The 14175-nt window shown below is 37.9% G+C and overlaps 1 protein-coding gene across 1 annotated transcript in view; it reads left to right on the forward strand.

The window, feature by feature from the left end:
* The window catches only part of LOC137617391 (venom protein 302-like), a 39973-nt gene extending 28742 nt beyond the window's left edge, over positions 1-11231 (forward strand). The window contains exons 3-7 of the mRNA XM_068347412.1: positions 1046-1108; positions 5842-6024; positions 6879-7079; positions 9071-9266; positions 10434-11231. Of these exons, the coding sequence (XP_068203513.1) occupies positions 1046-1108; positions 5842-5874 (96 nt within the window). The 3' untranslated portion in view covers positions 5875-6024; positions 6879-7079; positions 9071-9266; positions 10434-11231. The remainder of the gene's footprint in view (positions 1-1045; positions 1109-5841; positions 6025-6878; positions 7080-9070; positions 9267-10433) is intronic.
* The last annotated feature ends 2944 nt before the right edge of the window (positions 11232-14175 follow it).

Consider the following 14175-nt stretch of genomic DNA (forward strand, 5'->3'; position numbering starts at 1 on the left):
CAAGTCTGTTGAATGCTATAGATCACCCCAGTGCTGGAAGTAACTTTCTAAGTATCAAATTAGGTTACCCAGTTGTGAATATAATACAATGTTATCATTCGTTTCACTATTTTCAAGTGAATATAAGAAATTTTATATTACATCTAGGTCTTTTAATGCATCCTATGATACTAAATGTTTGAGAATGATGGTAAAGATAGATTGGGCCCATGAAAATATATAATGATACTTCATCTGATGTGAACATTGGATTTCAGTCTTATATATGTTTGGTTAGGCTTTCATGAAATGGCTAGATGTGAAATTTTGGGGGTATAGAGTGCGAGTGCTTTTTTAACAGGTTCAGATCGTGAGCTGTTTTGTGCTGACTCTATTAAGTTTTGTGCTAACTGAAATGAAGGCATGTTAATTTATTTCAAAGGTTTGGCATAAATATATATGCCATGCATTTTTGTTTGTTACTGTTCCATAGGAGACAGGTATTTGAAAGTAATTGCAATGTTTTCCCGACTTAGTCTCATTGAAGGAATTTAGAATTAATTTATTTCTATCTTGTACAGTATTATATATTCCTTTTCCCAAGTATGTACCAATGTTATTCGTTTTAGCTTATGCTTAGAAGTGAAATATCATTACTATCCTCTATTATAGACATATAGAAAAGTTTCAACAATTGAGTAAATATTGTATATCTTTTATAAAAAGTTTTAGAGTTGAATTATTCCCCATTGTATGAAGAATATTAGTACTGTACAGACAAACAAATGCATATATGGGAGCCTTTGTAGATCAGTGGCCAGGTCCTCCGCGGACATAGAAAACGGGAATTTCTTCCCACTTACTCTGGGTATTTATAACATTCTGAACAGTTAATATTCTATACAAGTTTCTGATAAAGTTGAAAATAAGGCGGCTGCTATCATACATACAGGTGGCCGCCATCCTACACACATCCCCATATATGTATAGTAGTACAGTATCCAATTAATAATTATTTGGGGATTATTATATATATTTGTTATCAACAGTTATTTTTGTATTATAGATTATCAAACCATGGATGGTGACCAGTCTCCACTCAACACTCCAAGTGGCATCCAGTACCGAGGTATGTTTTTGAGAGTCGGCTACATAAGGCTGGATATCTGGCTGTATACACTATATAATATTCAATTAGTGTACAACTCAGTGAAGAAATTATTTTGATATACAGTAAACTGTCGACAAATTATTTGTTCCTACACCTATACAAACCATCGTCCTGCAATACGACTATAGCTGGAACGGGCATTAAGAAACTTGCTGGGTAGCTATAACTGCCAGTGGGTAAGCCCCGCTCACCTGTCTGCAAACCAGACACTCACTTTCAACGGAAGCAGTGCTGGCTTATTCTTGATGTTTTAAATCTTTGCCATTTTCCTTTTTCTTTGCAGTTAAAAATGGTGAAGTGTGTTGACATGCAGTTGTGTCTGGGTAAACCTGATAAAAAGTATTTCCCTCTCTTTGGAACTTGAGAAACCAAGGTGCACCTCGATCACCCAGGGGGAAGTAAGGGGAGATAGGTTGATTCCTTCATCCTGACCAACAGTGTACGTCAAACACTGGTAGCATATGTGTAAGCCTTTCTACCACGTACTGAGATACCTTCCTGGTCTGGGACATTGGTCGGAGCATTCAAAGTATCGGTCAAAGATAATGTTTAGTGATGTTCTCCTTACCCTCTAATGTTGTTGGAGCAGAAATACGAAACCGTCTGTCCTGGTAGTTGAATGATGATCCCCATACCTGGAACTCCTCGCCTTCATAGAATTTATGGCCACAGACATATCCAGGTAGGGATGTGGGAACAAACACACACACACACGTATCTGTCTCTGGTATGATCCCCCTAAGAAATGCTCCTACTTTTTAACCTACTAATAACGCATTCAGCGTTGCTACTTTCAAAGTTCAATAAAATATCTTTGAATGGCAATGCTTCCATTCAGGACTACGTAGGCAAGAGCCTCTATTCACAAACACCTATATGGCAGGTGCATTTTTGGGAATCGTCAGCATGGCAGATGTTTGCAAAGTTTGATCCAAGCGGAAGGACTCTTCAAGCAAACATGCTGTAGTCAGTTAACAGGTATTCCTATGTAAGAATCAGATGTGATCCATACATCATTGCTTGACGGAATGTTACTCCTTGCTTTGGTTGAACAAATTGAGGAGGATGACGGTGTGGTCTAGATTATATTCTAAATACCAAGACTTGTAGATGGCTAATTCTGTGGCATAGGTATATAAAATCTAACATGTTTATCAGTCAGATACCTGTTTGTGTTAGAAATGTATTGAAGTATAGATGACCTTTTTCTAATTTCTAGCATCCTTTCAGTTTCTTTAAGGAACTGTAATTTAACAAGACTTCATCAAGTCCTATTTTCAAAATATATAAATTGGTTTATGAATCATTTAGACATGATTTTAAAATATATTAAAATTTCTAGGTTTTTTGACTTCCCACTTGTTTCAGGACTTTTACTTGTAAATTTAAATGTCTGTGGCCAGTGAATCTTCAGTTTGTTTTTACCATTGCTGACAAGGTTATGAATTTTGTTTGTTAGGATTAAACCAAATGTTTTGAATGGATTTTATCAGTAGATGTTCGCAGAAGTTAGTCGTTTAATGACAATGAGTGATTTCATTTTGGAGGGAGAACTGTAATGGATTGAGAAGAAATTATACTGTAATGCAGGTGGATAATTGGTGTGTTTTTTTTTTTTTTTTTTTTTTTTTTTTTTGAAACATAGGTCATAGGCTTTGTGTTTGTTACCCTAAATCAACATTATCGCGAATGTTTCTGGCAAGGTAGTTTGTATAGCTTAATTAATCAGGTGAAGTTGAAGGTCATTTTAACGCTTAAGATTAAGAAATTGCATTTAAACAACACCCTGTCTTCATTGACATCCATTTTTTATGGGTCATCCTAAGTCAATGTTTCAAATTATTTCTTTGGCCATCCAACATGTTTTTTTGCCAAATTTTCTTCACTTCCTATCATGTCTGAAAAAACAAGTCTGTCTTCATCGACACCCGTTTTTTCTGGGTCATCATTTGTCAATTTTTTAAATTATTTCTTTGGCCTTCCAACTTGCGAATTTTCCTCCTCCTCCTCTCCTTGCATCTAAACATCCACTCCTCCATTAATGCGTCATTTGTAATATGGTCTTCCCACTATACTCGGCTATGAATCTTCAAGTAACAGGGTCAACTCTTATTGAAAAATGTTGTTTTCCTTAACCAGTTTCCATGTTTTTGCTTTTATGAATTTATGCAGACATCATGTACTCGGCTAAAATCATTGCTGTCTCTACTTTTTGAACATTTTTACTTAACTACTCTGGCGCTCTTATCAGATTCATGCTGGAACTACACTCTTACTGCTTTCCGCTCATATATCAGTCGTACACTTTTATCGTTTTAGTTTCAGCATTAGAAAAAAAAACATTCTTATTTAAAAGAAATCATTTGTAAATTTTAAAATTGTATTCTCATTTCGAGAGATTTCTGTTGCATATGTAAAACTGCTTTAGAAATTTTTTTTTTTTTTTTTTTTAGAAAGCATGCCATCTAGTGTCTCCTTTTCATATTATTCTGTGTTCCCATGAATGAAATCCTGGTAAAAGGATTCATAACACACCTGGTAGTGTTAAATACTGCTTGTACCATAGCAGTGGCCAGACTAAATTCATTGAGCCATTTTGAATTGTCTGGTTAAACACTCGCAAAGAAGTAGCTTGCATGTGAATCCTCCCAATGGAGGAGCCCTGTTTCTCACTTGTCAGGTACAATATCAGACAATGAACATCATAACCAGAATACCCCTAGTAGTTTCAGAACAGATACTGGTGGAATTGACAAGATGTGATTTGAAGATCAATATTATCACGAACAGTTTTGTCATGTCATATTTTTCTTTTCATTGTGGTAGACTTGAAGTGATTTCATTCAACTTTCTTTTTTCTGTTTTGTATCTGCCTAATCTCCCATCTGATCTGATTTTTCGTTTATCCTTTTTTCCATGATTTCATATCTCTCTTGGTCTCCCCATATTGTGCTTTTACTGTACAGAATATCAATTGCTCTTCCAGCTACCTGCTCTCCATCTTCACTCGTCAGTTGTCCAAACCACCACCTCCTTTGGCATCTCAGTCTGTCATCCTGCCTCTAGACAAGACTTGTTCATTTGCAGTACAGTATAGTTTTCTGAATGCATTTTGGTCATGAATCTTAGAATTTTAACTGCCACGCCTCTCCAAATCTCCATTTTCTTTTTCAGTGGCCCCGTTTCCACTATAAAAACTGATGATTAGTAATTCACAGGATATTTTTGCATTTTCAGCTTTTAAAACCACCTTATTCCAACACTAGAACATTCTGGTCATGGAAATGGAGCACTTGTGCTTTGCAGTTTCCCTGACAATAGAGAACACTTGCAAAGAAGGTTGTAAATAGGATCTTAAGGCTTTGTTAGAAGTCAATGCTGAACTTTTACCATGATTATAGTGACCTTCCTTTACCAACTCCTGAAACCCTTTTCATATTTTATGGAAGTAGAAATTTTTCTATTGATTTTAAGAAGTTTAAAGATCCTAAGGCCTTGTTAAAGGATTTTAGGAGAGCTCCGGTCACCTGCTGTTAGACCTTCAATGTGAGACCACTGTATTACCTCCAGAGGGTTTCTAAATGAACCAAGATTTGTCAGCTCTTGGCTTCAATCATTGACCTAACTGTTACTTTTGTATGAAATTTCTTTTGTAGAAAGTAGATTTTTGGAAAATTTAATTCTATTTGATTCAAACAAAGTTATACTTAATAAATTTTGTCTATTGCTCAAGTTGTGGAAAGAGTTCAACTAGTTTTACAGGGGTGGAAATGCACATAGTTCAAGTTGCCATTGGAAGAACTGAACACCATTCATTAGGGATAGTCCAAGAAAGCAATAGATGTGAATAATGTTACAAGCATCACATACATGCATGATGTGATCACTAGTTGTACAGTATTTATGTGACAACTGGAGAGCTAAAGAGTCAGTGTTATTCTTGGGCATTTCTTCTCTTCAGCCTCCCCCTCCAATTATAAATGCCAGTAGGTGCACACATAAGTTATAGATGTGGTATGTCAGGGCAGGTGAAATAGAGGGTTTTCTATGCCCAAGAAGTGTTATACTTCACAATTCAAGTGTCTGTTTGATGCCTAAATCACCTTATACAAAGTTTAAATTACTAATAAGTTTGGATCCATGAAGTAAGTTTCAATAAAAGTAATAGGTTTGTGTCTATGGAACAATTTGGTCTTGAAGCTTTTGTGTATGTAGCTTCTTCTTCTTCTCTCTCTCTCTCTCTTTTTTTTAATGGAGTGATTCAACTTAATTACTCCTTAGTTTAAGTTGCTCCCCAGTTGATTAATTTGACCACTCGTAGTGTAATACCGTAACACTTCCATGTTTTATATATATATATATATATATATATATATATATATATATATATATATATATATATATGTGTGTGTGTGTGTATTTTTTTACGGATCAAGTACTATGGTAATTTTTTCTTAATCCAAAATCCAAGGACCAGTGTTATATTCATCCAGGACTGTAAATGCCAGTATTGGCAAAGATGGGTTTTCTGGTTTGATAGTAGTAATAGTGATAGTAAATGTTGTACAGAGAAGTCTTGTGGGTGGGACAGTTGCTCAGAATATATTTAGTTACAAATTAAAGGTTGTTAAAATTAAATTAAAGGTTGTGATCTATATTATTTCTATTCTAAAGTTGAAGTTCTCTTCCAGATGTCGTTTGTTGAGTTTGGGAAGATATATTGATGAAATACGGACTGTGTCACCACCTGGAGGGCTGGCCATACCGGACTGCGTCTGTGCCATGCCCCCCGTTATCAGAGGCCATGTAGAAGTCATTAATTATCCAAGAGTAATTCTCAGGACAAAGAGAGAATAGTCTTCCTCAAAATGAAGGTAATTAGTATAGTAGTTTATAATTGTCTGCTTACTTAAAATATTCTCTTGAATAATTTCCAGTTGGCTAAGCTTTCACTGAAAATAGGAAGCTGAACTATAACTTGATCTTGATAAATACCTGTGCTGTTGATTTATTGATGGCATAATTTTACTCTTGAACCAAAATTCTTGATGGTTTCTGGAGTCACAGAACTTAACAAAATGATACAGTATTGAATACTTGGACTTGAGAAATTGTTTTAATTTTCAAGACTGAAATTTTCATCTCCTATTTCTGTCTACTACATTGCAATGTAACAAGATTTCAACTCCCTTGAGAAGCCGAGATTAGCTAGATTTCCCATGGGTATATTCTGAAGTTAAAGGCTGGAGACTTCTTGTCTTGGTTTTTTCAAGATAACATTTCCTTGTTTATCAAAACACCTTTCCAATAAATATTTTTGGCAGTGAAGTGGAATTCCAAAATAATTCCCACTACGTACTGTATTTGGCAATTTTGGGGACAGTTACTCAGTTAAAATTCTCAAAATGTTTATTGGATATGGATTTGGTTGAGAACTTATTGCATTTTGCTAAAGAATAGTACTCCATTAGAACAGGATGTGGGTTATTTAATCCAGTAGTTTCTGTTGTGTACAGAAAAATAAGTTAGTAAAATGGTGATATACCATGTCCTGTAGATTTAGATATTTATAATATATTAGTGTCCAACTCTTGACAAGATGTAAGTCTTGAGAATCAAGATTGTCACAGTTGCATGGCTTCAGTAAGGTCCCAGACGAATGTCAAAATGAAATTCCTCTTGTGATTTTTGTTGTTATTTCTGTTCTAATGTTGAAGTTCTCTTCCAGATGTAGTTTGTTGAGTTTGGAGAGATGTATTGATAAAATACAGACTGTCACCACCTCGAGGGGCTGGCGATTCAGGACTGCGTCGGTACCATGCCACAGTCTTCACTGTTTCCCCCGTTATCAGAGGCCATGTAGAAGTTCTTAATAATCCAGGAGTAATTCTCAGGACAGAGAGAGTACAGTCTTTTTCTCAAAATGAAGGTAATTAGTATAGTAGTTTATAATTGTCTGCCTACTTTAAATATTCTCTTGAATAATTTCCAGTTGGCTTCAGCTTTCACTGAAAATAGGAAGCTGAACTATAACTTGATCTTGATAAATGCCTGTGCTGTTGATTTATTGATGGCACAATTTTACTCTTGAACCAAAATTCTTGATGGTTTCTGGAAAGTCACAGAACTTGGCAAAATGCTACAATATTGAATACTTGGACTTGAGAAAATGTTTTAATTTTCAAGACTGAAATTTTCTTCTATTTCTGCCTACTATATTGCAATGTAACAAGATATTAACTCCCTTGAGAAGCTGAGATTAGCTAGATTTCCCATGGGTATATTCTGAAGTTAAGGGCTGAAAACTTCTTGTCTTCGTTTTTCGAAGATTAGTGTTTTTCTCTTAATCTAGAAATGGCTTTTTATGGTGTCCAGGGAATTTATTACGTGTGAATTACCAGTGTAATTTAGTATTGCCTATGTTGCGGCCATTAAGTTTATTTGTTTTATGAGTCCAAAAATGAGTTTACATCACCAGTGTTATTTACAACAGGTTTCATAGATTAACTTATGCTGGTTAGTCATGGTTTTTTGTGCAATGGTTTAGTACTTTAGGACTTCAATCTTAGTTGTAAAATGATATGGTGCTTTGAGAATTGTTATAAGCCATGATTTAAGATAGCCATTTGTACCACAATATTTCAATCTTACACACAGATTGTAAGTTGACATAAAAGTAAGGTAGTGGCCCTTTCAAGAGATGCATTTGAATATTGTCTCTGGTATGCAATGTAATCTTAGTACCAGAGGCATGTCTTTTAAAGTCTTAGTTTAGTTGATATATTGTGCTACCTCGAGGCCAAAGTTATAAGATCTATACCTTGAAACATTCTTCAATCTTTTGCTTTGACATAATTCGTATTTAATGTTTTTTTAGGAAGCTTCATTAGCCTGGTGGTAAAATGTACTTGAATTAATGTATAAAACCCTTGAATGTGAACTAAATTCATGTGTTTAAAGTAATGTGACATTCTTTTGCTTTATTTAACTGAAGCTTGTTCATAGCCTAATTTGAATCTTATTTTTAGTAGGTTGAATACACTAAAACATACTTCGTTGTTACTGTACTATATTCTTTAAAGGTTTAAAGGTCGCTCATGAATGGCAGAGGCAATGGTCAGTGACATTACCCTAGCAATCAGGACAATGCCCCAGAGACTGACCATATATTATATGATCAGTGCCCAAGCTGCCTCTCCACCCAACCTAGGGCCAGGCAGTGTCTGCTGATGACTCGGCAGATAAACCTATAGGCTCCCCCAAACTCCCCAACCTTAGCTCACAAGGATGGTAAGGTTGCAGACTGGCACTAACGAGTTTGAGCTGGACTCGAACCCCCATCTGGCAAACACCAGGCAGAGACGTTACCAATCAGGCCACAGCAACCTTTAATTCTTGAATTATTTTTGTGCACGTAACTTTATGGGGGGGAGCATGAAAACATTTCCATGTTAATCAAATCACCTTGCCAATAAATGTTTTTGGCATTGAAGTGGACTTCCAAAGTACTTTACCACTACTGTATTCGTCAAGTTTTTGGGACAGTTACTCAGAATATATATAGTTTCAAATTAAATGTTAAAATTCTCAAAATGTTTATTTGATATGGATTTGGTTGAGAATTTATTGCATTTCGCTAAAGAATAGTACTCTATTAGAACAGGATAAGGGTTATTTAAACCAGTAATTTCTGTTGTATACAGAAAAATAAGTTAGTAACGTGGTAATTTACCATGTCCTGTATATTTAGATATTTTACTCTAAACTATATTAGTGTCCAACTCTGACAAGATGTAAGTTTTGAGAACAAAGATTGTCACAGTTGTACGACTTCAGCAAGGTCCCAGGCTTATGTCAAAATGAAATTCCTCTTGTGATTTTTGTCGTTATTCCTGTTCTAAAGTTGAAGTTCTCTTCCAGATGTAGTTTGTTGAGTCTGGAGAGATGTATTGATAAAATACAGACTTGTCACCATCTTGGGCTGGCGATACGGGACCGAGTCGGTGCCATGCCAGTCTTCACTGCTTCCCCGTTATCAGAGGCCATGTAGAAGTTCTTAATAATCCAGGAGTAATTCTCAGGACAGAGAGAGTACAGTCTTTTTCTCAAAATGAAGGTAATTAGTATAGTATGTCTGTTTACTTAAATTCTCACAAATAATTTCCAGTTGGCTGAACTTGCACTGAAAATAGCAAGCTGAACCATGACTTGATCTTGATCAATGACTGTGCTGTTGATTTATTGATAGCATAATTTTACTCATGAACCAAAATCCTTGATGGTTTCTGGAAAGTCACAGAACTAGGCCAAATAATACAGTATTGAATACTTGAACTTGAGAAGATGAATCAAGACAAATTTTCATCTCCTATTTCTGCCTACTAGATTGCAATGTAACAAGATTTCAACTCCCTTGAGAAGTTGAGATTAGTTAGATTTCTCATGAGTATTCTGAAGTCAAGGGTTGAAGAGTTCTTGTCAAAAATAAGATGTTTTTTTCTCTTAATCTCAAAATGGCTTTTTATGTGTCCAAGGAACTTTTATTACATGTGAATTACCGGTATATCTTAGTAATCAACACTCCTTGTCGATGTTTTTGGCACTGAAGCAGACTTCCAAAATGCTTCAATATATTTGGCAAGTTTTACATTTCTACAGTGCCTAAATTATTATTTGGATATGTAGAAGCAATTTCTCCTTAAAACTGATAAGCATTTCACTTTTATAAAATGGTACTTTCTAGGTACATTATTCTTGATGTTTAGACTAGAATATTTAACCAAGAATATAAAATGGATAGAATATTTAACCAAGAATATAAAATGGATAGAATATTTAACCAAGAATATAAAATGGATAGAATATTTAACCAAGAATATAAAATGGATAGAATATTTAACCAAGAATATAAAATGGATAGAATATTTAACCAAGAATATAAAATGGATTGTAAAATACAGCCAAAGATGCTCAGTGATCACTGATATTTTAAAGTCCATGCAAATAAATGAATTGGACTGGATTTTCACCCTGTGAGGTCCATTTCATGTAAATTTGCGAGTTAGAGGCTAACAAAAGCATTATTTATTTCTGGATTATTCAATTACCTACTTCTCATTTGAGTTCAGCATTTGTCTTTTAGTCTGCTCTTTTTGGAGCCCATGATTTGTGATATAGTGTGGTTAATAACAGATGTTCTAATTTCTATTTTATTTTTATCCCTTGTCAATTATACCAATGTAGACACAAGCAATTAACTAAACTAATTGCAACACTCTTTCAGGTCCCAGCCACCAAACTACTGTACTCCTTCAGTCAGGCCCCCCACTGCTGCAGTATACAGACCGTGAGCTGCAACCGGCACATTCATTCAGTTAGCCCCAGCCACTAGACTGCTTCAAACTGGACTGTAGGCTGCTGCACTCTTTCAGTTAGTAGCCACTGGACTTCTTCAGTCAGGACCCCAAGCTGCTGCACTCTTTCAGTTAGTAGCCACTGGACTTCTTCAGTCAGGACCCCAAGCTGCTGCACTCTTTCAGTTAGTAGCCACTGGACTTCTTCAGTCAGGACCCCAAGCTGCTGCACTCATTCAGTTAGCCTCAGCCACTGGACTGCTTCAGCACTCCTACAGGCTTTGAACCTCTGCTTTCCTTCAAACCTCAAGCCCCTGTAAACCCACAGACTTCAAGTTGCATTTGCTTTTCATTCTTAAAGTTTACCTCCATTTATTTAATCCAATTTTCTGTCCTAACTCTTCTAATGTAACTCGTGTTTCTCAAATCTGATCCATCCCGACTTTCCTATGTGCTGGAGTATGGATCCATGTACCATCAATTTCCTGAAAATTCATATTTATTGTATTAGTTTCATAATAATAAGCATAATTTATCATATAAAAAGTACTGTATAATTTATCATATAAAAAGTACTGTATAATTTAGAGTTCAGACATACTTTGCACGAAATTCAATTTTAAACCCTTTGGTGGCTCTGCAATTGTTATATATACTGTATATAAAACCTGCAAATCTACAATTGAAAATCTTTTAAACTAGCCCTTCCTGAGATTTTTTTCCCTTCCCATTTACCATCTTGAATCTGTGTTAGAAGTGGAAAACTAAACTATAATGTACACAAACCTAGAATACAAGTTTTAAAACAATTTGTATTTTTCCTACCTAACCGAACCAGAGTCATTTAAATGGGTTACTCCTAGTCTTGTTCCCTGCAACCAGGTGACTAAAAGAAAGGATTCGATTGCATTATAATACGGTTGCTAGGCAACTTCAGTGCATCATATGACACCCTTCGCACTCTACTGGTCTATGACTTGTGGGGCAGTTGAGGCACTTGTATATTTCCTAGCTATACAAACCTGAGAGTTATTTATTCAATTTGCTTTAAAAATTTGTAGTTGTTCCTACATAAATACAAACTATCGAGTCACTTAAATGGGGGTCTTCCTTAGGTGGGGCGGAAGTCTCCATTAGGAGGTAGCCCCTTCCTCTCAGACAGACAATTACTTAAAAGAGCAAAAGGTCAGTAGAGGATTAAATAGAAGTTCCTAAGCCGGCTTGTAAGAGATAGAGTCCAATCCAAAAATATGGACCTATGAGTACAGTCTCTTGAGGTAATGGTCCCAGAAGTGTTTTGTCTCTTCCATACGCCAGCTTTGAGAACTTTTGTGGTACTTTAGGGCTGCAAGACCACAGATATGTGCTCTAGGGGCAGTGCTTCACCCGAGTATTTATAAAGCTCTCATGATTGTTTCACTTAGAAGGAAACTGCATTTGGATAGTTTCTTTATGGAACACCTTTGTTCTCAAATGAATTGGTGGAAATTTTGGCCCTTACGTAGTGTTCTCTAAATATTTACAGATTGCTCTCACAGGACAGAGTAAAAGATCATCAGGGTTATCAGAGGGGAGCAACCAACGTCAACCTTGTCCCTTCGTGAGAGGCGAACTTCTGCAGTACCTTGTTGACAATCTTGAACGGGGGGAATGCATAAAGGTCTAGATGGGACCAATCCAGTAGAAAGGCATCTATATGAACTGCTGCTGGGTCCGGGATTGGCGAGCAATAATTTGGGAGCCTCTTGGTCATTGAGGTTGCAAAGAGATCTATGGTAGGTTGGCCCCATGTGGCCCAAAGTCTCTTGCATACATTCTTGTGAAGGGTCCATTCTGTTGGGATGATTTGACCCTTCCGACTGAGGCGGTCCGCCATGACATTCATGTTGCCTTGAATGAACCTCGTTACTAGAGACAGGTTTAGATCTCTTGACCAGGTGAGGAGGTCCCTTGCGATCTCGTACAACTTCATAGAATGGGTCCCTCCTTGCTTGGAGATGTACGCCAAGGCCGTGGTGTTGTCGGAGTTCACCTCCACCACCTTGCCTAGAAGGAGGGACTTGAAGCTTTTCAAGGCCAGATGAACTGCCAGTAGCTCCTTGCAGTTGATATGTAACGCTCTTTGCTCCGAGTTCCAGGTGCCCGAGCATTCCCGACCGTCTAATGTCGCACCCCAGCCCATGTCCGATGCGTTCGAGAAGAGAACGTGGTTGGGGGTCTGAACAGTCAGGGGCAGACCCTCTCTGAGGTTGATGTTGTCCTTCCACCAGGTCAGTGATGACTTCATCTTCTCGGAAATAGGGATCGAGACCGCTTCTAGCGTCTTGTCCTTTCTCCAGTGAACAGCCAGGTGAAATTGAAGGGGACGGAGGTGCAGTCTCCCTAACGCAATGAACTGGTCCAGTGATGAAAGCGTCCCTATCAGACTCATCCACTGTCTGACTGAACATCGGTCCTTCATTAGCATGTTCTGGATGCATCCTTGGGCTTGACTTATTCTGGGGGCCGACGGAAAAGCCCGAAAAGCTTGACTGTGAATCTCCATCCCTAGGTACACTATAGTTTGGGATGGGACCAGTTGGGACTTTTCCATATTGACCAGGAGACCCAATTCCTTGGTCAGATCTAGAGTCCACTTTAGATTCTCCAGACAGCGACGACTGGACGAAGCTCTTAAAAGCCAGTCGTCCAAATAGAGGGAGGCTCTGATGTCTGCTAAATGCAGGAATTTGGCAATATTCCTCATCAGTTTCGTAAAGACAAGAGGCGCCGTGCTTAGGCCAAAGCACAGGGCTTGAAATTGGTAGACAACCTTCCCGTAAACTAACCTTAGAAAAGGTTGGGAATCTGGGTGGATGGGGACGTGAAAGTAAGCGTCCTTGAGGTCTAAAGAGACCATCCAGTCTTCCTTCCTGACCGCTGCTAGAACAGACTTTGTCGTCTCCATGGCGAACGTCTGCTTGGTGACAAAGACATTCAGAGCACTGACGTCTAGCACCGGTCTCCACCCTCCTGTCTTCTTTACCACTAAGAAGAGACGGTTGTAGAAGCCCGGGGATTGATGGTCCCGGACTTTGACTACCGCTCCCTTTTCTAGTAAGAGAGACACCTCTTGCTTCAAAGCTAGTCTCTTGTCCTCCTCTCTGTACCTGGGAGAGAGGTCGATGGTAGTCGTTGCTAGAGGGGGCTTGCGCAAGAATGGGATCTTGTACCCCTCTCTGAGCAACTTCACAGATTGTGCATCTGCGCCCCTGTTCTCCCAGGACTGCCAGTAGTTCTTGAGTCTGGCTCCCACTGCTGTCTGAAGAAGGTGGCAGTCAGACTCTGCCTCTAAAGGACTTGGTACCTTTCTTCTTGCTCCCACGTTTCCCTTCGGCACGAGCACCTCCTCTGCTGGAGGCTCTGCCACGAAAGGGCGGAATAAATCTTGACGCTGATCCTGGGTCTAGACACGGAAGGCAAAGGGGTGGCTTTGCGTGCAGATGACGCAACTAGGTCATGCGTGTCTTTTTGAATCAAGGAGGCAGCAATCTCCTTGATCAACTCCTCTGGGAAAAGGCACTTCGAGAGAGGAGCAAACATAAGCTCCGACCTCTGACATTGTGTTACTCCAGCTGACAAGAAGGAGCAAAGGTTTTCTCGTTTCTTGAGGACCCCGGAAACGAACGAAGC

This window comes from Palaemon carinicauda, chromosome 23 (genome assembly GCF_036898095.1).
Source record: "Palaemon carinicauda isolate YSFRI2023 chromosome 23, ASM3689809v2, whole genome shotgun sequence".
NCBI classification, from domain to species: domain Eukaryota; kingdom Metazoa; phylum Arthropoda; class Malacostraca; order Decapoda; family Palaemonidae; genus Palaemon; species Palaemon carinicauda.